Source organism: Rattus norvegicus, chromosome 3 (genome assembly GCF_021556685.1).
Source record: "Rattus norvegicus strain SHRSP/BbbUtx chromosome 3, alternate assembly SHRSP_T2T, whole genome shotgun sequence".
Lineage (NCBI taxonomy): Eukaryota > Metazoa > Chordata > Mammalia > Rodentia > Muridae > Rattus > Rattus norvegicus.
The window spans coordinates 156460450-156483740 of record NC_141536.1 but is presented as its reverse complement, the minus strand read 5'-3'; the positions used below and the strand labels follow the sequence as shown (position 1 = coordinate 156483740).

Below are 23291 nucleotides of genomic sequence, written 5' to 3'. Positions count from 1 at the left end.
CTTCCTCCTCCTATTTCCTGTCTGAGATCATTGGCCAAAGGCTTTTTTATTGACAGATAAATGCTTTTACACAGTGCCCAGAGAGTCTCTCTACATCATGTAGGATGCCCAGGGCTATGATTCAGCCCATCATTGCAGCTTTGCCTGCATGGAGCATGCCACTCATGGGGTCCGGTTGCTTCACTGCATCCTCATTGAAAATTCATTTCTGATCCTGAGCTTTTGTTATTGTCCTCTTCATTGTCAAATCCAGGCCTCCCATTTTCCAGATAAGGAAACTGAGGCCCCAGGAACCCCAGCTTTCTGAAAACCACACATCGTAGAAGCGATGGAAGTGGAACCCAGCCAGCTCTCCTGACTCTCTATCCCCTCCCACAGAAAGTCCATCAACAGGAACTCTGTGCGGTCCCGGCTGCCAGCCAAGTCCTCCAAGGCTTATGGAACACTGCGCAAGGGTTCGCTGTGCCTGGACCCCCGGCCACAGCAAGTGAAGAAAATCTTTGATGCTTTGAAGAGAGGCCTCAGGTGAGTGGGAAGCTGCTCCTCCCCTCGTGCCCTTTCCACCTCTTCCTGGGGACGGTGGGTCTATCTGAGAGACATGGAGAGCATCTGGCTGCTGCTGTAGTCACAGCTGCCATGTCACCTGCAGCAGGGAGACAGTCTCATGGTAGATGGATTGTCACATAGGGTCTGGGACTGCCAAGGATGTGAAAGACACCTGTCAGCACTATGCTGGCCTCTAGAGACTGATATCCTATGTACAGGGGGTGGCATGTGCAGATGCCCTGCATGGGAGCCTGCACTCTGATCTCAGATCTCAGCTCACAGAGCATCGGGGCAGGGTGGGGGTCAGGCAGTCGGTTACCTGGATCTGAGACTGACGATTGGCTGGGCAGACCCGAGAACAAATGGTGAGTCATTGGAGCTTAAGGAGTACACCAGTCAGAAAGTCCTTTCATGTGGCACTATCTCTGGTGGGAGACAGACAGACACAGCGCAGTACCGAGAAGTATGTCAGGTGCTGCAGGTGCTGTAGAGGGACCAGGTGAGGCAGGAAGGAGTCTAACATGTTTTAAAGGGACACCCTGGGCAGGCACATCCATGGCACAGGACAGGGGAGGAAGATAATGGAAAGGCAGAAGCCTCAGAGTGCAGGGCCCCCCGCAAGGGAAGCAGGGAAAGGGAACAACGGTACTGTGGCCTGTGAGCTGTGGGAGGCCTTCGTTGTTCATCACAGAGCCGTGGAAGTTTCTGTGGTGAGGAAGGAGATGGTCAGGCCTTCAGGCCTGGCTTTGAAGATCCTCCGACAACCACAGACTCCTGGTGGACTTGCTGCATGTGGTGGGGGGTGAGAAGGAGCCAGGAGTAGATTAGGGAGGAACAGTCATGGAAAGGAGAGAGGGGAGAGGTGGCTTTGGGAACAGTGGCAGATTTGGTTTTATTCTGAGTAGGGATAGATGTTGCTGGGCTCCAGCCTCATGAGGGCTGTGAGGCCTGCAGGGGGCACTGGTGTCCCAGCTAGGAGAGGAGGAGAGTGGGGTCCCCACAGGACAAGTCTGAACCGAAATGAACAAGCTCGCCTGGGTCTCTCCTCCGCTGGGTGGGGCATCTGATGTCATCCAATAAACTGACCTTGATAAGATAAACCCAGAGGGGGGGGGAGAGAGAGACAGAGAGACCGAGAGAGAACCATGTTGCTGTGGACTGGGCAGGAGCCATCATAGCAGGAAAGACACACCTTGGCCCTGAAGGTATCTCCCACATACAGTGGCACCTAAGTCCCCTAAAGTCAGAGCAGAGAGCACATCTGCTTCACTGCCCTCACCAGAGCAGAGACCACCCTGACCCAAGAAGAGGGAGGATGGAAGGTACCCTGAAAGGGGAGTTGGGTTTTCAAAACTCTCAGTTAACTTAGATAATGCTCTCAGCATCGGAGAGGCTAAGGCTCTGTCAGAGACAGAGAACCCTGGGGAAGGGGAGGCCCGGTTGAGCAGATCGGGGTTCCTGCTTCTTTGTTACCCACCCAGGACACTACAAGCCCTTCGCAGCACCCTGGGTTCTGTGTTGGAGGGTCCTCTCTTCTCAGGATCAGGGAGGAGGGGCAGAGCCCAGCCAATATGATCAGACAGTCAGCTGCCTGACAGAGCCCATCATCAGAGTGAGCCCAGCCCTGGGTTATCCCTCGAAGGGACTTTCCCTTCCCAGGTGCCACTTTTACCTCGGCTGTAGTCTCTGTTTTTTCTGCTGCTCAACATTTCACTGGGACTTTTTTCCTCCTTCTTCCCTCTGTGTCCTCCCTCTCCTCCCCTCCCCTCCTCCACCCCCTAGTTCCTCCCTACTTCTCTATGAGTCCTCCCTCCTCCCTCCCCCTGGGTCCTCCCTACTTCTCTGAATCCTCCCTCCCCTTTAGTGCTCCCTCCTCCCTCCCCCTGGGTCCTCCTTCCTCCCTCCCCCTGACTCTACGGTCTCATCTTCTCTCTTCTCTATTAGCCTTCTGCTTGTTCTCACAGCCTCTGGCCCCCACCTCCCTCCCTCTTCTATCCACCATGCCTTCCTCAGCCTTCCCCTGACCTCTCCCTGCCTTTAAGGACCCATTTTCACAACACGCTAGTAACAGGTAGACTGATTTGTGGGGTTCTGGGGTAACAGAGGAATCCCTTATGCTGGGAGGGCTTGCCCACTCCCCCATTCTGTTCAAATCCGCCCCTCCCTCTCCCCCTCCCCTGCAGGGAGCACCTGTGTGAGCAGCAGGCTGAACTGGACTACCTGTGCAGATGCCACACGGACACCCAGAGGAGCTCCAGGCTGGTGAGTGGCCGGGATGAAGATGGCTTTGGCCTCATAGCAGCCAAAAGACGGTCAGCGGTCTCCACCCAGAGGCCTGTGGTATTTGTGGTGAGCTCTCCTCTCTGTGGTTCTGGGAGGAGCTGATGCTGCACAGGTATTCATGTCTCGATGGTCCTGATCCTCAGATTAGCCCATCAGACACACCAGGCCCAGGCAGTTCGTGTTATTCAGGAAAGTGGCCATTTCTCTATCACAGACCCTGTCCCTCCCCAAACCATGTTAGTTGTGGTGTCCAAGGTGACAGTTTCCTGAGGACATCATGGTGCGGTCTGAGGCCAGACAGCCTTGGCCAGCATAAGGCTCACAGACTCTGAGATGTCTGTCCCCCGGTGTATCAACACCAACCCAAACAACATGACAGTGTGACAGTTAAATTTGATTTCCAGATGAGCAAAAGCTTTTTCTACTCTAAGCCTGTGACCCTAAAAAAAGCTTAGGTCATCAGTAGGTGCCCTGTGCTCTGCCTTCTTAGGGACAGCCACTCCAGCAAGGGACCCCTTGTCCCTGTCTCTAGTCACTCTGATTCCTCTCACTCTTTAACCTAGGGGTCAGACCCTGTGTCCCTGGTCAATCCAGTGTCCTGCCCCTACTAAGGCACTCAGAAGAGCCAAGTTAAAAGTAGAAAGCAGAAGGGGTTGGGGATTTAGCTCAGTGGTAGAGTGCTTGCTTAGCAAGCGCAAGGCCCTGGGTTCAGTCCCCAGCTATGAAAAAAAAAAAAAAAAAAAAGAAAAAGAAAAAGTAGAAAGCAGAAAGGGGAGATGTAGCCAATGTGTTAACAGGAATAAGGGAACTCAGGAGACATCCCAAGAGTCTGATGGTCCTGAAGTGAGATGAGAGTTTAAATCAAAGCCAAAGATTTGCCCAGCTAAGTAGTCCCGGCTGGAGCTGTGTTCCCACCTACCACTCTATCTGGGCTTCGGTCATCCTGGAGAAATCTTTTGAGAAGTCTTCAGATCAGGCTGAAGCTCCTTTCCTTAGCCCAGCATGAAACTCCTGAGAAGTTCCCATTGCTCTGGTATCTGTGACTTCAACCGTCAGATAGTCAGAGACACATGTGTCTCCTCAGACTGTCTTCACTTCTACAAGTCAGATTATGTCACCAGCTGCTGCCTGGGGCAAGTATCACCCAGCCTGCCTAGGTCACACACCAGGAGCAAAGCTGCTATGTCGTGTCACATGCTCTGGACTTCTTCCCAGCTGTGTCCCCGTGTCCCTCTTCCAGATTCAGCCTGTGTAGGGCCTTCAGGACAGGCTGGATTCGAACTCAGAAAGGGAGAAAACAGCAGATTGTATATCAAAGTAGCTCTCGGTCCCTTCTGGGTCCTGGCTCCCACTGATACGGAAGACTAGGGTGTTGGGTGGGGTGGAAGGCCCAGTCTCGTGTGGGTGTCAGCCACATGGGGAGGCAGAGTTGAGTGAGCACGGAGCCTCCCTCAGTAGGCGACTGGATAAGAGTCAGAATGGAGGGAGGGGAGAGGCACTTCCAAGACCTCACCCCTTCCTAGTCCCACCTAACCCCAAGGGAGAGCGGCTGTTCCCGCATTGTGCCCTACTCTCTTCCTTCTAGAAGTCTCTCTTAGGTAGACAATGTCTAAAGAGGCCCGTCTCAGACGTCTCCACTGCCTGATGCTATGCTACACTTGTGTCGGGGAGGATGGAGACCCCCACATCTAGGACGGAGTGCCTGAACCCCACAGAGAGGGTTTTGTGGGTTTCCAAGAAGCCTGAATTAGAGCACATCTTCAAAAATCTCAGATCCATCGTAGTCCCTCATTTTTAATGTGTTACATTTATTTGTTTATATTTATGTATGTATGAATTGATTTACGTGAGGGAGAGGAGGCAAAGCAGGTATGGACCTGCCACAGTGCTCCTGTGGGCCCCAGTCATCAAACTCAGGTCGTCAGGCTTGGTGGCAGTCGCCTTTACCCACGAGCCATCCCGCTGGCCCAAGGCTTCATTTCTTAGCTGGACTTTGAATTCTACAATCTCAAAGTCCATCGTGTGCCTACTGCTTCTCTCCTTGTTGTGACAAGATGAAGGGGAGAAAAGGCTGGCTTTGGCTCAAGGCAAGACATCCAGAGGGTGAGGCAGCCCATTGTGGCTACAGCTGAAGCAGCGCGAGTTGGACACTGGTTTTTAGCTGGCTTTTTCTTCGCTATGTAGCCTAGGACCCCAGCCTCTGGGTCGCCACCACACTCTGTTAGGGTCCATCTTCTCAGCCCAAATAATGAAATCTAGACTCCCTCTCAGGCATGATCAATTGACTATCACAATGACTGATGCCTATTTTACACAGGAAGAAAGGGAGGTTCAGAGAGGTTGAGTGACTTGCCTGGAACACACAGGGACATAGTGCCAGACCTAGAACTGGCTTGCCCATAATGCAGGCATTTAGTTCATTTTCCCCCTGGTTGTCTGTCATTGGCCACGAGTGGTGCAGGCTGCAGGCATTGGTTTTGTCCTTGGAGCTCAGGATCTGCTGTGGTGTGAGACCTGAGACTGATGCTCTCTTCCTCTCTGCAGGCCTTCTACTATGACCTGGACAAGGTGAGCCCGTGTCCCTGTGTGGTCTCTGCGGGGCGGGGGTTAAGACTGTCGGGGGTGGCCTTCCAGCCCAGGAGCTCCTGGGCAGAACACCCGAGCTTCCTTTCATGTTACAAGCAGAGAAACTGTGTCCCAAGGCGAGCCTCTCTGAGGTCCGAGCTCAGTACCCCCATCCTGGGGAGGGGTGGGAGGAGGTGGTGGGAACCCGGCTGCTCCTAAAGCAGTTTTTCTTATTCTGGGAGAAGCAAATGCGCATGGTGGAGAGACACATCCGGAAGGTGGAGTTCCACATCAGCAAGGTGGGTGGCCTGGGCATCATGGGGTGTTATGGGGAGGGTATCGGAGGGGTTAATGGGAGCAACGTGTCACAGGGAGTCATGTGGGGGGGGTCTCTTATGAGTTGGGGGGAGCCATGGAGTGTCCTGGGCACCATGAGGGTGTCACTGGGAACCATGGGGTGTCACTGGGCACCATGCAGGTGTCACTGGGCACCATATGGGTGTCACTGGGTATCATGGGGTGTCACCAGGTGCCATGGGGTGTCACTGGGCACCATGCAGGTGTCACTGGGCACCACGAGAGTGTGATGTGGCTATGGTAAGTGTCGTGTGAAGGTAGTAGGTGTCATGTAGGTGCAGGGGGTATTATGCTTGCTGGTCACGGATAGCTGCAGAGACGGGGTGGACAGTGCTGCAGAGCTGGAGTGAGTGGCGCAGGCTCGGCCCTGGATGAGGGTGAGAGGCATCCAGGCTCCCTGGGCCTTTGGGGCTCTGTCACTGGTCAGTACAGAGGACTTACAGCATGGTCTTAGAAGGCCTTACTGCCCCTGTGTGTGTACCGTTCTGGAAGGTGGAGGGATGTGCCCACAGTCCTCCAGCAAGTCCTTTAGACTTGTTGCTCCTCCTTCCTCACCCTCCTTCTTCTCACTGAGCAGCCCTGGCTGTCCTGGAACTCACTCTATAGACCAGGGTGGACTTGAACTCACAGAGAGCTGCTTGCCTCTGCCTCCCGAGTGCTGGGATTAAGGCCGTGTGCACACACTCTTACCTTCCTTTAGGCTTTTTAAAAAGTCGAGTCAGCTTACAAACACTTTCATGAGCTCACCTTCCTCCCCAGACCCACAGGGTGGGCAGCTGTCGTTGCTCACTTTCCATTCCCCAGTTGGGACCCAGGCAGGGAGAGTATGTGACATAGTCACTAGTGTCTACTGTGCTCAAATATGTGTGAGCCATCCTGGGTGCTGGGGTGCTACGTGGGTGGGCTTAGAGCCATGAGGAGCACAGGGCAAGGTTGGGCCAGGGGACCGTTCTGGTGGTGGGGGTTTGCGGGGGACAGAAGGTTGACACGGGCTGTCCCTCGGTGCGGCTCACAGCCTGCATATCTGCTGCAGGTCGATGAACTCTATGAAGGCTACTGTATCCAGTGGCGGCTTCGAGATGGAGCCTCCAACATGCAGCGTGCCTTCAGCAACAGCACCCAGAGCCGTGCCTCCCGGGAGAGCCTGCAGGAGCTGGGCCGCAGCCTGCAGGAGTGCCTGGAGGTGGGCCACTTCTCTCCGCCCTTGCTCTGGGCTCCTGGGTAGGGAGGGAGTGGAGCTGGCAAGTGACTGATCCAATTGTGGACCTTGCAGGACATGTGCCTCATAGAGGGGACCTTGGAAGGTCACCTGGGCGAGTTCCATGTCAAGATGAAAGGTAAGCACCACGCCGGGCTGTGCTGAGTAGCAGATCTTTCCAGGTGCCCTGAGAGCCTGCCAGGGTGGGCAGTGTGGCCAGACTCCCAGGGTCTAGAGGTCAGCAGCACTTGTGACAGGAGGTGGGCTCACTGCTCTCTGAGGCATGGTACCATCTCCTCCACCCTCTTGACCGTTGAAACCTCCTGTCCTTCCCATGATGCCAGGCAGACTGTACCACTGGGTCACCGTGGTCGCTGGGCAGGGGGTGGAGAGGAGATTAACCCATTTCTGTGTTCCAGGCTTGGTGGGCTATGCACGCCTCTGTCCCGGAGATCAGTATGAGGTACAGCCAGGGAGGTCCTGGGAGGTCCAGGTCTTTAGTCCTGGGAGGGAGGTCCTAGGCAGTGAGTGGATTCCCCTGGGGCTGCCTCTGCACCTCTTTCTGTGACTCTCTTGCAGGTTCTCATGCGCCTGGGCCGTCAGCGATGGCGGCTGAAGGGCCGGATAGAACCAGATGACAGCCAGACCTGGGACGAGGAGGAGAGGGTCTTTGTGCCCACGGTGCATGAGAACCTGGAGATCAAGGTGGGGCAGGACCCAGGGTGGGGCCTGGGGCCTGGGTGCTGGGCTCAGACACTACCAAACTGTCCCTCATGCCCAGGTGACGGAGCTTCGAGGCCTGGGCTCCATGGTGGTGGGTGCGGTGACATGTGACGTCGCAGACTTCTTCACAGCCCGGCCCCAGCTTGTGGTGGTGGACATCACAGAGTTGGGCACCATCAAGCTGCAGCTGGAGCTGCTGTGGAAGTGAGAATGGCTGTGTCCCCGCCTTCGCCCAGGCTGCCCCAGCTCTTGGGTGCAGGGGAAGGAACCAAGTGGTCCTGATGCTCCTTAGGAACTTCTCGCTCTCCAGACCCACTCCTGCATAGCCATCCGTCCTCACAGCCAAGCCGGCCTGTTCCCTCCTCCCCATGCCTCCTGTGACCTTGGCACACACGGCAGCTCCAGCTGAGCCCTGACACTTTCTAGGCTGTTTTTTGTTCTTGCCTGTTTCTCAGGGGGACTCTCTTCTGCCCTTGTAGGCCTCCTCCCATGACTCCTGTTATTGAGTGTCCCGTCCTTTCCACTCCAGGGCTGAACTGTCACCTTGAGGCCTTCCACTAGGTCCCATACTAGGGGGTCCAGGCTCAGAGCAGTCTGGGTGGAGTTTGGGACGTCTCTAGAGTTGTTAGTAGCAGAGCCATCTTGCATTTCCAGGGTGCCCCTTCCCTGTCCCCAGAGCAGGTGTGGTAGCGTGGGAAAGAGCTAAGAACACAGTCCAACTCAGTCACCCAGGATTCCCTCAGGTGCCTGTCGCCCTAGGCCAGCCATTCTTAGGTTCTGAGCCGCACTGGCCACAGATGCCCTCAGGTAGAGGTGCCTCAGGTCTCTGGGGTTTAGGATCTCATGGCGGGTTTGGTGCTATCCTCGGCTGAAGGCCATGCTGTCCCTTGGTCTCCCCCTGGGCCTCATCTACTAAGTTCTGAGGGAACCATGAATATCAGTCCTAGCTGACCTGAAGGCTTTGGGATGAGAGAAAATTGGGGTGAATGGAAGAGATATTTGCCCAACAAATTCCTTGTCTCAGAGTCACCATTTCCATCCCATGTAAATAACCCAGCCACAGCCCTGACTGCGGCTCCCTGAGTCCCTGCTTGTCTCTGCACTTCTCTGCAGCCCCTTGGACTCTGAGTGCCGCCTGGTGTCACCCAGCCCCACTGGCAGGTTCTCCGTGGGCAGCAGGAAGGGCTCCCTGTACACATGGACGCCACCCAGCACCCCCAGCTTCCGGGACAAATATTACCTGGTGAGTGAGCCTGTCCCTAGGAGGACGGGGTGCTCTGGGGCTGGGCAGTGAGGGGCAGGGCCTGCTTGGGGTTCAGCTTTCGGGGCTTCAGGGCTTGTGTGGCTCTGTCTTCTGCTGCTTGAGGCCATGGGAATTGAGCTGGATCTGGGACCTACGTGGTGTGTGGTGTGTTTATGTGTGTGCTGTTTTTGTGTGCATGTGTGCTGTGTGTGTTGTGTATGTGTATATACAGTGTGTGTGGTGTGTATGTATGCTGTGTGTGTGTGCTGTGTGTGTATGTGTGTCCTGTGTGTATGTGTGTGGTGTATGTGTGCTGTATATGTGTGCAGTGTGTATGGTATATACTGTTTGTATATGTATGTGTATGCTGTGTGTATGCTATTTGTGTGTGGTGTGTATATGTGTGTGCTGTGAGCTGTTTTTGTGTGCATGTGTGCTGTGTGTGTGTGTGTGTGTGCTGTGTGTGTATGTGTGTGCTGTATATATGTGCAGTGTATGTGTGCTGTTTGTGTGTGTGTGTGTGTCCTCTGCCCAGCCACAGCCTTGGCCTCTTTGCTGGGAAACTTAGTTTCCAGGAGTGTGATTGGGAACCCTGTGTAAGAATGCAATTTTCTCCCTGTGACCTCCAGGGGCCAGGTCCCCTTGGAGCCAGGGCCACCCTCCTCTCCTTTTCCTGGGGATGGGGGACTGAAAGCTGAGTACACCTCATTATTTCTCTTGGTGCTGTCCATGGGATGGTCCCTCACAGGGTCCCTTATTAACAGCCCCACCACCACCTCCAACACACTGCCCCATGGGCGACTGTGTATTTACTCACCAGAGGAGGAGGTCGCGTCAGTGCTGCGCTGTGGCCATCCACAGGTCATAAATGATCTTCAGCGGGAGCACTTCTCCCAAGCTTGCGCCCATGCAAGGGTCCCAGGCCCTGGAACCAACCGCCCTGCACGCACGCCCTCGACACTGAGGGTCCCAATTCAGATGCCACATCTCTTCCCAAGATCCTGGACACCCTAAGTGCTCCAGTGTCCCACCCTCTACCTGCTGTGGTCTCTATGCGCAGGGCTCTGTATTGGCAGAGCACAAAGGTCCTGAGGCAGGAGCATGGCAAGGTTGAAACTGTGAAGTTGAGGCCTGAAGGAAGAACTAGAAAGAGGGTGGATACGCCCTCTGGATACCCATCGTGCTGAGCACTTGGGCATGCGGGGGTCACAGCACAGTCCCTGGGGTGGCTGCTGAGGTGACTCCTGCGTCCCCTCCCAGTCTGTCCTTCAGCAACCCATGCAGCAGGCCTTGCTGCTAGGTGGGCCAAGGGCCACCTCCATCCTCGGCTACCTGTCTGACAGTGAGCTCCAGGGTCCCCGCCTGCGAAGCCGGAGCCAGGAGTTACTGGAGATGGACTCCTTCAGCTCCGAGGACCCCAGAGACACTGAGACCAGCACTTCAGCATCCACCTCAGATGTGGGCTTCCTGCCCATGCCTGTGGCTCCCACAGCCTGCATAGAAGAGGAGACCAGGGAGGAGCCTCCACCTCTGGGTCTGCTGCCGGGCCTGACTCACCCAGCCGGGGGTGTGCTTGTAGAACAGCCTGGTTGGAGGGACTTGAGAGGAGAGAGGCTGGACCTACTGTTGGACGACCCAATCCACAGCCCCACCGTGCCACGGAGCCGGAAGGGCCAGGAGGATGGAGGTGCGGGGGACGGAGTGGAGGGGCCTGTGCAGGAGGTCCTGGATCTGCTGCGGTCTGCGGACCCTGCGCAGCCCCAGCTCAGGGAGCTGGAGTACCAAGTCCTTGGCCTCCGGGAGCGGCTGAAGGTATGCCCCCCGCGCTTCGCCGTGAGCCTGAGGCTAGGGAGCAGGCGCAGGGACCAGCCAGCCCAGGTTAGCCTCCCAGCCTCACCTCTTTGTGACCTGGGTGGGCCAAGTCTCCCTCATCCTCAGTTTTCCCACTTTTCAAGGCCTCGGAGGAGGATACCAAGGGGAGGCCGGAGCGCACAGTGAGTAATTTGCTCCGTTTCCAGCCAGGACCTGGCTCCATCGAGAATCTTCTGATGTGGGTGGGTGGGTGGGTGGGTGGAGGCTGCAGTGTATGGAAGGCCTTGCAGCCGCCTGCCAGCCTCATCTCTAAGCCATCCGAACCTTCCCCTGCCCAGCCAAAGGAGTTCTCTCAGTGACTCTCAGAGCTGCTGGCCTTGGATGGATGCCTCTCTGTTTATATTTTTAAATACATAAAATAAAATGTGGACCACACACACAGACTTCTACAGGTGCCGATGAGCCCACTCTTGGGTGTGACACATTTTCCCCCCTCAGAACTATATGGCACAGGCATCTTCCAAAAGTTTTTGTTTGTTTGTTTGTTTGTTTCATTTTGACTTGGACCTTACATTCTCACACTAGCACAGCTGAGAGAAGGCTCTTCTTATATTCTGTCTAGTGTCTTAAAAGAAATCTACAGCCTACCACCTTAAAAAGACCATACCCACACGGGCCAGGAACAAGACTTTGAGGAATATCACCTTTGTTAGTACTTTTCCAGCATTTATGTGAGAAACTGTTTAGGTCACAGCACACAGCTTCTGTCACACTCCTGTCTTTTGAAGAGTCACAAGCACTTTGTATGACCCTGCAATACCACAGTCATTCAAAACACCAAAGAGACACTCCTCTTTTCTAGAAAACAGCTAAGAACAATAAAAAAACAAACAAAAACAATAGGTCCCACCTTCAGCTTGACTGCTAAAGGGGAGCCATCCACAGAATGTCCATAGATACACACACACACACACACACACACACAGGGATCAATGCACAGGTTCTGCTCCATAGGCAACTTCCCCAATGAGGGGAGCGAGTGGCTGCCCTGCTTCCCTGTGACGTCCTTTCCCCAGTCACTGTCACATGTTCCACCACCTGTGTTGTTCGTCAGTTCGTCAGTTTGTCAGTCAGTCATGGATAGCCATGTGTAGGGCTGGGCCACGGTAGCAAGCACAAGCCCCGGCATGTCTGGTGGTGAGAACTGGAGAGCTAAAGCTTCCTTCAGGTGGGAGGTGTGGAGAACTGCCTGGAGCCACAACACTGGCCACTACAGAAGCTGTCCTCAGGGCTGGGGAGACGCTCAGTCAGGACTTGCTGTGCAAACAGGAGGACCTGAGTTCACACCCCAGGACCCACGTAAAGGGAAGGTGGGCACAGTGGCAAGCACGAGTAACAGGGTCCTTGGGACTCCCTGGGGCTCCCTGGGGCTCCCTGGGCAGCCAGTTGAGCCTAATTATCAAGCTCTAGGCCCTGACCCCGCATCAAAACAAAACAAACAACCTCTTAAGGCATGACACCCAAGGTCATCTTTGTGTGGTCCCTTTGGGCACACACAAGCACACGCTCTCGTTCACAACACACACACACACACACACACACACACACACACACACACACACACACGTGCTTGCAGAGTTTCACTCTAGTGGAAGGGGAGTGTGCTCAGGCTTAGTATTTTGTTGTTGCTCACAGTTTCCACACCCCCTCCCTCTGTGGGTCCCCCCCTCCCCTGTAGGCTCAGCTGAGAGCACCTGCTTTGAGTCTGCAGCCTTGCTGGGTCCTTCTTGGGGTGTGGTTGGTGCGGACTGAGGTACCAGTGGGATCCCAGCCCTGCAGGCAGCCCTGGTTTGGTGACAGAGGCCTCTGGATGGCTTGACCAGCGGTGGGCAGTGGCTTCTGCATGCCCTCCCATTCACAGCTCACCCGCAGCCTCTGAATCTCCTCAGGGTGACGGTTGGCATGAATGCAGAGCAGGTTTCTTGATTTGCTGAGGAATGAGCCACTGGGCCTTGGCAATGCAGGTGTCAGCCGATAGAGTGGCGCCTCCTTGTGGGGGAAGTCCTGCCCTGCGTGATCCCTGCCTGGGGACTTTCAGATCTCCCTGGTGACACTCCCTTGTCTCAGGCTGTGTTGGTGGGACACTGGAAGTGCCCCATCTCTCAGGCTCATCCTGCTGAGATGTGAGCTGTCGCTGGGGCTGGGGCTGTCACAGTCTGGCTGGGTGTAAGAGGGCAAAGCCCTCATCCTGGTGCTTGTCCACAGCCCCGAGGGGTGCAGCCGGAACCCGTGTCAGCGCAGAGTCTCATGGACTGTATACTTGAGAGCTTCGCCTTTCTGAATGCCGACCTTGCCAGTGACGAACTGTCTCTGTTTGGGGGCTCCCAGGCTCTTGAGTGAGTGTACCCCAAATGGGCACAGCTCTGGACTGCTGCAGCTCCATGCTGGTCTCTGAGTCCTTGGCCCCATCATGTGTAGTTTTTCTGTGCATGGCGCCTCCTCTCCATGGTGCTATCTCCTCACAGCAAATCTTGATGGCCACTGAGGGTCTCTCAGGCAATAACAGCAGCACACAGCAAAACTCTGACCTTGACTTCTGTGGCTGTCACGCTGACCAACCTCCATAGTAACTGCCTCCCCCACCACTCCCTCCGGACCACCATCTATCTCTGTCTTACCACCTACCCCGATGAGGGCCACTTCTTCTTTTTTTTTTTTTTTTTTTTTTTCTTTTTTTCGGAGCTGGGGACCAAACCCAGGGCCTTGCGCTTGCTAGGCAAGCGGTCTACCACTGAGCTAAATCCCCTACCCCATGAGGGCCACTTCTAATCCCCAGTCTCCACCTCTTTCTTTAATCCGGTGGTCCCACAGGGGACATCCCAAGTCTGCTACCTTCCCGAGTGTGGCAAGCCAGTCGGGCCTTGGTGGGACTCAGATCTACCCTGTGAGCCATGATTCTAGCCCTGGGTCTAGTCTTCCTGCCCACTTCACAGAAGAGCAAAAGGAGGCTCTGCCAACCACCCAGAGGGAGTCACAGCCTCAGGTCCCCTGGGAAGCCCTGCCCTTCTGTTCGATGTCCTGTTCTCTCTCTCTCTCTCTCTCTCTCTCTCTCTCTCTCTCTCTCTCTCTCTCTCGTTCTTATTGAGGAGCCCAGTCTCTGATCTGGAGCTGAGGTGGGGGGAGGTGACAGGAAAGGAATCCCTTGGCTAATCTAATGGTCACTCAGTTCTTTTGTCTCTCAGGAGGGACAGCCCCCCACCTCCACGGCCATCACTGAAGGTCTCGCCTAGCGAACTCACAGCCGGTACCCCTGAGCTGGACACACTGCTTACTGTCCACCTTCAAGTCTGCAAAGCCTTGCTTCAGGTGTCTGGGTGGGGCCTGGCCAGGGTGGGGGCTGGGTCCAAAGGCAGCGAAACGCCTCAGTCAGGTGACAGGAACCTACCCTGAGAGTCATGGGGGCTCTGTGACAGGAGCCGAACCCTGAAACCAAGTGGGTGGTTCTGATGTACAGCATCGATCCAGATTGGCCCGATCTCAGGAAGTATCGAGGTGGGCCTCAGGCCGTGCTGCTCCCGGGGGTGTGAAGGCCCTGAGATCAGATGCCAGCCATCTTTCCACTGCTTTGTGATGTCTGGCTCGACTTGGGTGGGTTGACCCTGGCAGCTCAGCTTAGTGAAGAGAAGGAGTTTCGGTCATGGTCTAGAAGCTTCCTCCAGGACAGGACAGCTATGAGTGGTTGTGGGCAGAGATGTACTTGTAGGGTGACCTGAGTTTCTCGCTGATTCTAGAAACTGGCCTCCCCTAATTTGTCAAGGATGGTGCAGGATTGCCTCCTGGAGGAAGCGGTGCAGCAAAGACAGGTTCTGGAAGTGCTTTCAGACCTTGACCTTGAGCAGGTCAGCAAGGCCAAGTCGGTTGAAGAGAGTAAGTATCCACCGGGCACACGCCCAAGGCCTTGCCTCCCTCCCTCTCCCACTGATGGGCAGATTACATGGGCTTGCACATTTGTATACTGGCAAAGCCACTGCTGGTTCACTGAAGCCAGTCCCACCCACACGCTGGTGCCCCCTCTGAGCAATGGCTGTCACCTCGGTTCTGAGGACCTGTCTGGGGAGTCCAGTCTCCTAGTCAGGATGGCAGTGAGTGACTGATCTTGTGAGCAGGCACTAGGAAGATGCTTGGAGCCAAGACCATTCCTTGGGGTGACACGGGCCTGAGAGGAGGTCCCTGTATTGGGTCTCCTGGCCTCACTTCCAACCTTGGGTCCTCGTGGAGGGGTTTCTGGTGCTCCTGATTGCTCCTGCCCAGGCTGCTGAGCAGCTGCTGGCTCTCAGTCATCCCACAGGCATCTCAAAGGAAGGGTGGCCTGGCACTGTGGCAGGGATGCACACAGCCTGGTGGAGTCCTGGCCTGCCCTGCCTCCACACTCCTGAGCCAGCTCAAGAAGACATTCCTACATCGCGTCCGAGGAAAGTACCCGGGCCAGCTGGAAATAGGTAGTGCCCTCCTTGCCCGATCCCAGGGGGTAGAGGGGGGAACGGCAGTGCTGCAGCTGGGGTCCTATCTCTGTGCATCTTCGCTGCCTTGCCCCTGGGAAAGCAGGCTGTGAATCCCTGTGCCTTCCACCAAGCCTTCGAGGGTTCTTAGAGGGAGGGGGGCAAGCATGTGCCATCTAGGAGTCCTGATATCAGGCTGGACACTTCCTGAAGGCAGCTGTAGCACTTCCTGTGGGGTGAGCAAGCAGCGTCTGAAGTCTGGAAGCTCATCCCACTCTCTGGACTGCTGGTTACCATGTGTGTTTCCAAGGCTCCGGCCCTGGGGTTCAGAGCCCACTGTGGTGGTTGGTGGCTAGCTGGCATGCCCCTTTTCCTTGTCAAATAAAGAACGAAAAGATAGGAAAGGGGTTAGAGTTGAGTCAAATTGAACCTTATTGGCAAGTGCTACCAACTTCTGGGCTAGGGAAGGTTCTAGAACCAGGAGTCTGCCTGCTCTAAGGGGGCTCCCCTGGGCTCCCCTTTCCCTGAGTCCCTTTCATCGGACACAGACCTATTTATTGAGAGGCCTCGGCTCCGCTCACGGCCCTTCTCTGTCAGTGTGTCGCAGGCTCCTGGAGCAGGTGCTGGGCTGTGGCGGGCTATTTGTCACAGCAGGGCTCCAGGACGAGCAGGTGGTCACCTGGTTCCAGTTCCACAGCTACCTGCAGCGGCAGAACATCTCTGACTTGGAGAAACACCTCACTCAGCTCACCAAGGAAGGTAGGGCCTGGTGGCGTGGCAATCTGGAAGCGAGTTACAGCATACCCTGTCCCACTCTGGTTTGGGCCACAACTCGGGAGCCCCTGTAACTCTCCCTCTGTCAAAACTGAGATCAGATCGAGTGACAACACAGCCTGCTATGGTGGAAATTAAGAGAGGGAGGTGAACGGTCCAGAACAGCTCCAGAGAGAGGAGGCAGCCTAGACGCCTGGGCTTATTCTGGTTTCTTTTTGAATCAGGGTCTCACTATGTAGCACAGACCAACCTCAATCTCACCATCCTCATGCCTCAGCCTCCCAAGTGCTAGGATTACAGGTGTATACCATTGTGCCAAGGCCAGCCTGTGGTTCTGCTCATTTGTAAGGCGTGTCTGACCCACTTTTGGAAATGTTTGTCGGGACGTGGTGATGCCCGCCTTGGAGTTCCCTATGTGACTGAAGTGGCTAAGCCTCAACCAACAGCACCTGCCTCTTCCTGTCTTCCAGTTACTCTCATTGAGGAACTGAACTGTGCGGGCCCAGCCAAGGCCCTGAGGAAGCTGCACGGGAAGCGTCTAAGCCAGCTGCAGCCATTGCCCCAGACGCTTCAAGCCTGGGCCCGGCTGCAGCTGGACGGACCCCCGAGGCTGTGCAGGGCTGCCAGAATGCGACTGGCCAGCGCGGCCAGGAACAAGCGCTTCCGGGAAAAGGTGATCAATCTTGGGGTAATCCACCTGACAATACAGCTGGGCAGATTGACAGGTCTCACCCCAAGCTTTGCTTGGAGAAGGGCTGAGTCTGGGTCACTGGGGCGTATGCAGAGTGCTCTACCCAGCTGGGGACCTATGCCTGCCCTGCCCACTCTGTCATGCCAGCTCTGTCCAATCCTGGTCTTCTTCCTCAGGCCCTGCTATACTACACCAATGCCTTAAATGACAGTGACTCCAAGCTCCAGCAGGCGGCGTGCATGGCTCTGCAGCAGCTCGGGGTGAGTTCCTTGTCCTCAGGAGTGACAGGAGGCCATCAGTGGTGAGGGCCAAAACAGCAGCAACAGCTTGAAATGTTTTCACTGGGACAAGGGATGGGATGGTGGGGCGGTAAAGGGTTTCACCAGCAGCAAGAGGACTTCAAGTAACGTCCAGCTCTCAGACTCCAACAGCAGAGGTCCCCACACCAAAGGACTTCCTCTCCAGTTGAACAGGAATGCAGACAGCACCTGTTCGCTCTGGTTTTGTCCATTGTGTGTGGAGGTGTGTGTGTGTGTGTGTGTGTGCGCGCGCGCATGCACATGTCTAATCTCTTCAGGGTCACACACGCACACACAAAAGTAGTTTTCGTGCACTGAAAACAAATCCAGGTGTATTGGCACATACCTGTGATCCAGGCCAGCTTAGGCCAAATGGTGAGACCCTATCTCAAAACAAAACAAAACAAAAACAAACAAAAAACCCTATTCACTATGTGAATAGGTTTGTTAAAAGCCATCCTGGGGGGCTGGAGAGAGCACTGACTGCTCTTCCAGAGGTCCTGAGTTCAAATCCCAGCAACCACATGGTGGCTCACAGCCATCTGTAATGAGATCTGATGCCTTCCTCTGGTGTGTCTGAAGACAGCTACAGTGTGCTTATATATATTAATAAATAAAATAAATCTGGGCTCCAGCTTAACTTCTGGGACTGGAGACATGTGGGCTTCAAGGCCTGTGAGCCCTGCCTTCCCCATTTTCTCCCTGCACTCCCATGCTGGGAATCTGCCTCTGCCTTTGTATAAACTTGTTACCTACTTCTATGTGGGAGCTAGCTCAGTGTAGAGGGAACCCAGTGACTTCACTTGCTCAGTGATGTCCCAAAAGGTCCTCAGAGGCTGGTGAGACTCAGGTGCTAGGTGAAGGAGTCAGAAGTCTTGTGGGAGCCCTGAGTGTGGCAATCAGGCTCTGGTTCTCCAAGAAGAGGAGAGTTCCAGTTAGCAAGTCCCAGACGGCAGCTGGGTTGTTAGATGGTGTTCACAGAGCTGCTGCTGGTGGCCTTGCTTGCAGGCCTGCACTGGGGTGGGAAGAGACTTCCTAAAGTGCTGAAGGGCCTTGAGGACATGCTGGGTTTGGCACTGCAGGGACAACAGTGAGGTAGGTCTGTCTGCTGCTTAAGCCCTCCCTTTTTCTCCTGACCTTACAGGGCGTTGAAAGCATTGAACAGATTGTCAGTCTATGTCAGTCTGACCTGGAGGCCGTGCGAGCCGCAGCACGGGAAGCAACACTGTCGTTTGGTAAAGTGTAGCCCAGTGGGTCCCCAAGGTTCTAGTGGAGAGGGTTGAGGCCACCTCAGCTGTCAGTACCAGGCTGCTAGGGACCCTGCTGCAGGCCATCCTATGCTGAGCAGCCCCTGGCCAGGGCAGGCTACCTTCACAGCAGGCTGGTCGCCAGGATGTAACTCTTTTGCATTTTATGGCTCTTGGCAAATGGAGGGCAGGGCAAAGTCAGGCTAGAGCCCAGGTCTCCATCATTGGAGACTGTTCCTGCTCAGTCATCAGCAGGAGCAAGGGACCCCCCCAAGCACTACTGCCCTACTCCTCTAGAGACACCAAGATGGTGACAAGCCAGTGACAAACACCTCTGCATTCCAGGTGAGAAAGGCCGCCTAGCTTTTGAGAAGATGGACAAACTACACGCAGAACAAGAAGCCTTCTGTCAGGAAGCGGATGTTGAGATCACAATTTTTTAAGAAGCCGTGCTCGATGAGCTCAAATCTGGCCTCTTTCTTCCTTTCATGCTGCCTGGCCTCCACAGTGCCCAGGATTTGGATGGAGCATCCAAGCCACTCCCTCCCAAGTGTGAGCTGGTCAGGACAGTTACCTGAGACTGGGTCCTCAGCGCAGGGATAACAGTCATGTACTCACAGAGCAGGCACAAGTGGTATGTGGGACCTCTAAGGCTGTGGCCTCCGCCAAATGCTGTTTTTGCCATCCTGGGGTACAGTGCCAGGCACTGTCTTGAGGATCGAGGATCCAGGGCAAGGTGACAGACATGCATGGGGTATGAGCTCCCTGCATACCCTCAGCTGGGACAGAACTGGTCTGACAAACAGGGCTGTGGCAGCTTCCCAGTAGGCAGGTCCACTTCCATGGCAGCCTGGGCCCTTGGATGAATGCTCAGACCTGAGGAGGTTTTCACTGCAGCGGCTGGGGAGACTCATGATGGGTTAGATACCCACGAGGGGTTTCCTACTTAAGTGAATAGAGCACTCCACGCTGGCGTCTGAGATGCCCACGAGGGGGTTCTCAGGGCTGACATAGTCATCTCTCACTTAGGTCCCTGTGGACCATGTGTGCTGACTTGGTATTTATTTGCCTTGTTCATGTCCATTCTCTGAAATCTCAATTACAAACTCTGGCGTATGGCCACCTTACTGCCCCAAGTAGAGAATGTTGTATCCGTAGAGCCTTAACATGGGAGGGGCGGCAGGCCCACTGGGGATCCTTCCTATATTCTTCATGCCTGACTCATGGTAGGCTGCCCTCTTCTGGGGGCATTTGGGGACACCCCAGGCCTTTGTCAAGCCTTCACTGCACTGGATTTATCCCAGTCACTATTAGTCAGCTTTCCACACTGGTAACTCTCAGAGTCATTTTCATACCTGAAGCCTTTGGTTGTGAGAGCAGCCACAGCACTCACAGTTCTGTGGCCAGGACCCAAGCGGGGACCACCTGATGCACAAGCCACCTGTGAACCCGAAGGGTACAGAGCTGTGCTTTCTGCAGTGACATCTTCCACTCCACAAGTCTCAAGTGACTCTGAACTGGAAGTCAGTCACCTTGGGGCCTTACATATTTAGTTTTATACATGAACGGAAGGTCACACCACTTTTGGGTCTCATTTTCATGTTTAAGTCAAGCATACATCAGATGAGGCTTATGGATGTCCTGAGATTGAAGACCATGAAATCTGACAGGCAGCTGGCCAAGGGGAGGTCTGGATGCTGGGCCAGGGATTCCAATGACCTGTGAGTCTCAAGGTAGCCTGGGCTGCCCAAGGGGAGGTCCTGAAAGGACAGTGTAGAGAACCCACATCTCAGCAGTCACATGACGCACAGTGTGCTTACCCTGTAGGCCTCACGCTGGCAGGGGTAGACAAATGACTGCCCACCCTGGCCCAAGTCTGTGAATAAAGAAAATGAAAGCACCTCACGTCCCTGTTCTTTAAAAACATTTATTGTTGCAACTAATGCAGACCCATTAGTGAGACACAAGTTGGAAACGGTGCAGTCGGACAGTTCGGTGAGGTCACAGAAGACCCTGAGACACCCCCCGCACCTGCAAAGGTGCTATTCCAGAGCACTTTGTTGTTGGCTTTTATTTTTGTAAAAATGGTTTATTCTATGGCCATTTAGAGAGAGAGAGAGAGAGAGAGAGAGAGAGAGAGAGAGAGAGAGAGAGAGAACGAGAGCGCCCTGCTGAGTAAGTATTGACTTAAGGCATGCAGCAGCTTTGCTGCCTCCAGCGGGGCAGGGGACAGGGCAGCGCCTGCTCTCAGGCCCCCACCTGTGAGGCTGCTGTGCACCCCCTGCTCCAGACACAGCCTGGACGCCGGCTGAGCCATCTCCTCAGCCTGTGCAGGCAAGGCCATCGCCTTCCCCAGTGGCTCTGTGCTGGCTTCTCTGGGTGAAAGGCAAAATGTGAAGTGCTGGCAAGAGGCAGACTGGAGTTCCAGCTGCCTTCGCTTATTTTAAAAAAAGCCACCCAATGTGAAGGTCAAGTTCCCCTCACAGAAGAGTCATGAGCACCATCATCAGTCTCTTCAGCCTCAAGAGCCACACACTTCTGAGCAAGGTGACTGGTGCCAGCAGCGCTAGCAAGCTGACTCTCAGGACTGTCACCTACACTGTTCCCAGGAGGGTGCTCCTCACCAGCTGCCTTGCTTCCGGTCCTGGCCTGCTCCAGAGCAGTGTGAACTCGGAATGGAGGGGCTGACCCCAGAGGTGGAAGGGCGGGCCCTGCTTGCCCAAGTGTCCAGGGAATGAGGTGTGGGTGTGGAATGTCTGAGATCCAGCGGGGTGTGCTGGGGCAGGCCAGAGCCTGAAGAGTCCTGCCGGGAGTCAGGCGGCCTCGGCACTGGACAGCACTGCTCTCACTCTGAGTGGTGGCGATGCCGAGGTGCCCGCCAGTGAGCAGGCATCTAAGTTTCCCATGTCAAGCACACGGCACCACCAGGACAGGAGCCTGTGTGTTTTCTAACTCACAGGGAAAGCAGACGGGGAACGGGATCTAGAAAGTCATGGGAGAAAGGCCAGCCTTCATCCTACACATGTCATCAGTAGCCACAGGGACTTTACATGTCACCACTGTTGTCTGTTCCTGAAGATTGCTTCTAAGACCCTCAGCTCCTGCCCCTGCCCCAGCACCAGCCACACAGTGGCTGTGTCAGTCCTACCTCAACCCTAGGACTGACCCGGTGCTGCACCTGACGGTCCTGGGTGCAGGCTGACACCTTACACGGTCAGTTTCAGGGTGTGCTCACTCAGGGGTGTCTGTGGGCAAAGTGAATAAATAACAGTGGAGCGGCTCCTCTGGAGGGGGGTGTCGGAGGGGAAGGGGCCTCACGCCGCTGCAGGCCACTCTGATGCCTCTGCAGCTCCCTCACACCCCTCACGATTGCTCGTGGGCTTGCTACTCCAGGGAAGGAAGCAGAAGGACAAAGCAGGAAGGGAGCTGCACGTCCTGGGAAGGCTGCTCCAAGTGAACAAGCATCCACCCCAGCTCGCTCTGCGGGCCTCCATGGCCACTGTGGCCTGCAGCTGAGGCTGGAGTGCGGGCTGTGCTGCTGGACCCAACTGCACAAAAGCAACTGCACTGGATGCACCCACAGTGTCCACCTCCCCGCAGCCTCAGCCAACCAGCATCAGAGGCTGCACAGTAAGCGCTCGGCGGTGTTTCATGAGTCCAGACTCTAAAAATCACGGCTCAGGACAAGTCTTGGCAGTCTGCAAATCATCTGTCTGATGCCTTCAAGGACGTCACTGCAGCAGGACTGAGTGTTTCAGAGGTTGTTACAGGTCCTGCGCGCGGAGTGACTTCCATGACACCAAGGCTCCTCCTTTATGAGTCTTGCTTTACACCTCAGTGGAGTGGCTTCTACATAGAATAGTAATGACTTTCCAATGAAATGGAAGCCCCAGCTCTAAGCTGGCAGCCAACCTCTGATGACCCTGAGGCAGGCCCTCGGAGAAACCCATCTGCAGGGGTGGGGTGCTGAGGACTGGGTCATCTGCAAGATGGCGGTCACAAAGAAGGAGGATGGAAACGCAGGGACACCTGAGGGAAGCAGAGCTGGGCTTCTGTCCAGGGGCAGCCTCTGCTGCTGCTCTCCTCACAGCAGGGCACCTGCAAGCTCGGGGTGGGGGGGTGGGGGGGCTGACCAAGCCAGCAGGAACTTTACAGTCCTGACAGGTGGGACCCTCCCCCGGAAATAAACGTAAATCGTGAATCTGATCACATGCCAAAGGGCACAAGAGAATCTCACCAGTGCCTAGCATCTTTTGTTTTCTCTAAAAATAACAAAAACCTGCCTTTATAAATGTTAAAAACAACAATGTGTTGTAATTCTTTTTTTTTTTTTCCAAAAACAAACGAACCAGAGAAAGGGGAGGAGTGAGGTGAGAGCAAGAAGAGTATTTGGCATTTCCTCTACTTCTCCTGAACAGGTTAAGGCCCTGAGATTAGACTCTGTTCTTGGGACCAGGGGCTCCTTCAAAGCCCAGTGCACAGATGCCCCTCCTGGGGCTGGCCCTTCCAGTTCCACCACAGGCTTGTAAGCTGTTGTTTCTTCTACACCAGGTTAGACGCCGCAGACCAAATCCTAACCTGGGCAGTGGCAGCGCCCACCACGCTCATGCCTCACAGCAGTCTGTCAGTGAAAACATACCCGGTAACAGAGGTACGCGCCAGTCGCCAGGGCCGTGGCCATGCACACGTTGACCAGGAAGGGCTTCCAGTGAACTGGCCTGTGTGCCTTTTGTTCCTCCTCGGTTGGGGACAGCTCTTCCTCAGTGGGGACAGATGCCTGAGCACTTTGAAGACCTCCACCCACCATCCGTTTCCTAACTTCAGTGTCTTGACTCATACTGAGGAGAGAGGAAGAGACAGGTTATCTGCCCTGAGGAGACAGGAAAGCACACTATCTCCGTGAGGACAGTGAACCCTCCCCTCCTAGCACAGAGCAGTGTGCTTGTCTTCCAGTCCTGGAGGACCTTAGGCAGGATTCATGGTCAGGGCTGGGTTTAATTCATGTCAGCCCATGGCCCACCAGTGCACGCACTTAACTGGGGGTTGGGGGTGGA

General features: G+C 55.1%; 2 protein-coding genes across 9 annotated transcripts in view; one reads left to right on the top strand and one right to left on the bottom strand.

The window, feature by feature from the left end:
- Ripor3 (RIPOR family member 3) overlaps window positions 1-22577 on the top strand; it is a 75165-nt gene extending 52588 nt beyond the window's left edge. For 2 of the 6 annotated variants that reach the window (XM_087655281.1, XM_087655282.1), the window contains 20 exons: window positions 379-525; window positions 2730-2808; window positions 5374-5397; window positions 5640-5693; window positions 6785-6934; window positions 7025-7088; window positions 7369-7412; window positions 7529-7654; window positions 7731-7876; window positions 8786-8915; window positions 10176-10727; window positions 12993-13123; window positions 13970-14093; window positions 14519-14654; window positions 15065-15226; window positions 15824-15985; window positions 16471-16673; window positions 16868-16951; window positions 18135-18225; window positions 18583-22577. In XM_087655281.1, the coding sequence (XP_087511407.1) occupies window positions 379-525; window positions 2730-2808; window positions 5374-5397; window positions 5640-5693; window positions 6785-6934; window positions 7025-7088; window positions 7369-7412; window positions 7529-7654; window positions 7731-7876; window positions 8786-8915; window positions 10176-10727; window positions 12993-13123; window positions 13970-14093; window positions 14519-14654; window positions 15065-15226; window positions 15824-15985; window positions 16471-16673; window positions 16868-16951; window positions 18135-18225; window positions 18583-18680 (2707 nt within the window). In that variant the 3' untranslated portion in view covers window positions 18681-22577. Of the gene's footprint in view, window positions 1-378; window positions 526-2729; window positions 2809-5373; window positions 5398-5639; window positions 5694-6784; window positions 6935-7024; window positions 7089-7368; window positions 7413-7528; window positions 7655-7730; window positions 7877-8785; window positions 8916-10175; window positions 10728-10870; window positions 11185-12992; window positions 13124-13969; window positions 14094-14518; window positions 14655-15064; window positions 15227-15823; window positions 15986-16470; window positions 16674-16867; window positions 16952-18134; window positions 18226-18582 lie in introns of those variants that run through there. The other 4 variants (XM_087655283.1, XM_087655284.1, XR_015684868.1 and 1 more) reach the window with 3 other exon arrangements.
- Window positions 20149-23291, bottom strand: part of Ptpn1 (protein tyrosine phosphatase, non-receptor type 1) — a 48746-nt gene continuing 45603 nt past the window's right edge. For 2 of the 3 annotated variants that reach the window (XR_015681457.1, XM_087648707.1), the window contains exon 9: window positions 20149-23075. Coding sequence is in view for 2 of the 3 variants with exons in the window: in XM_087648707.1 (XP_087504833.1) it covers window positions 22862-23075 (214 nt within the window). In the remaining variant the exon portion in view is untranslated. The remainder of the gene's footprint in view (window positions 23076-23291) is intronic. The other variant, NM_012637.2, reaches the window with a different exon arrangement.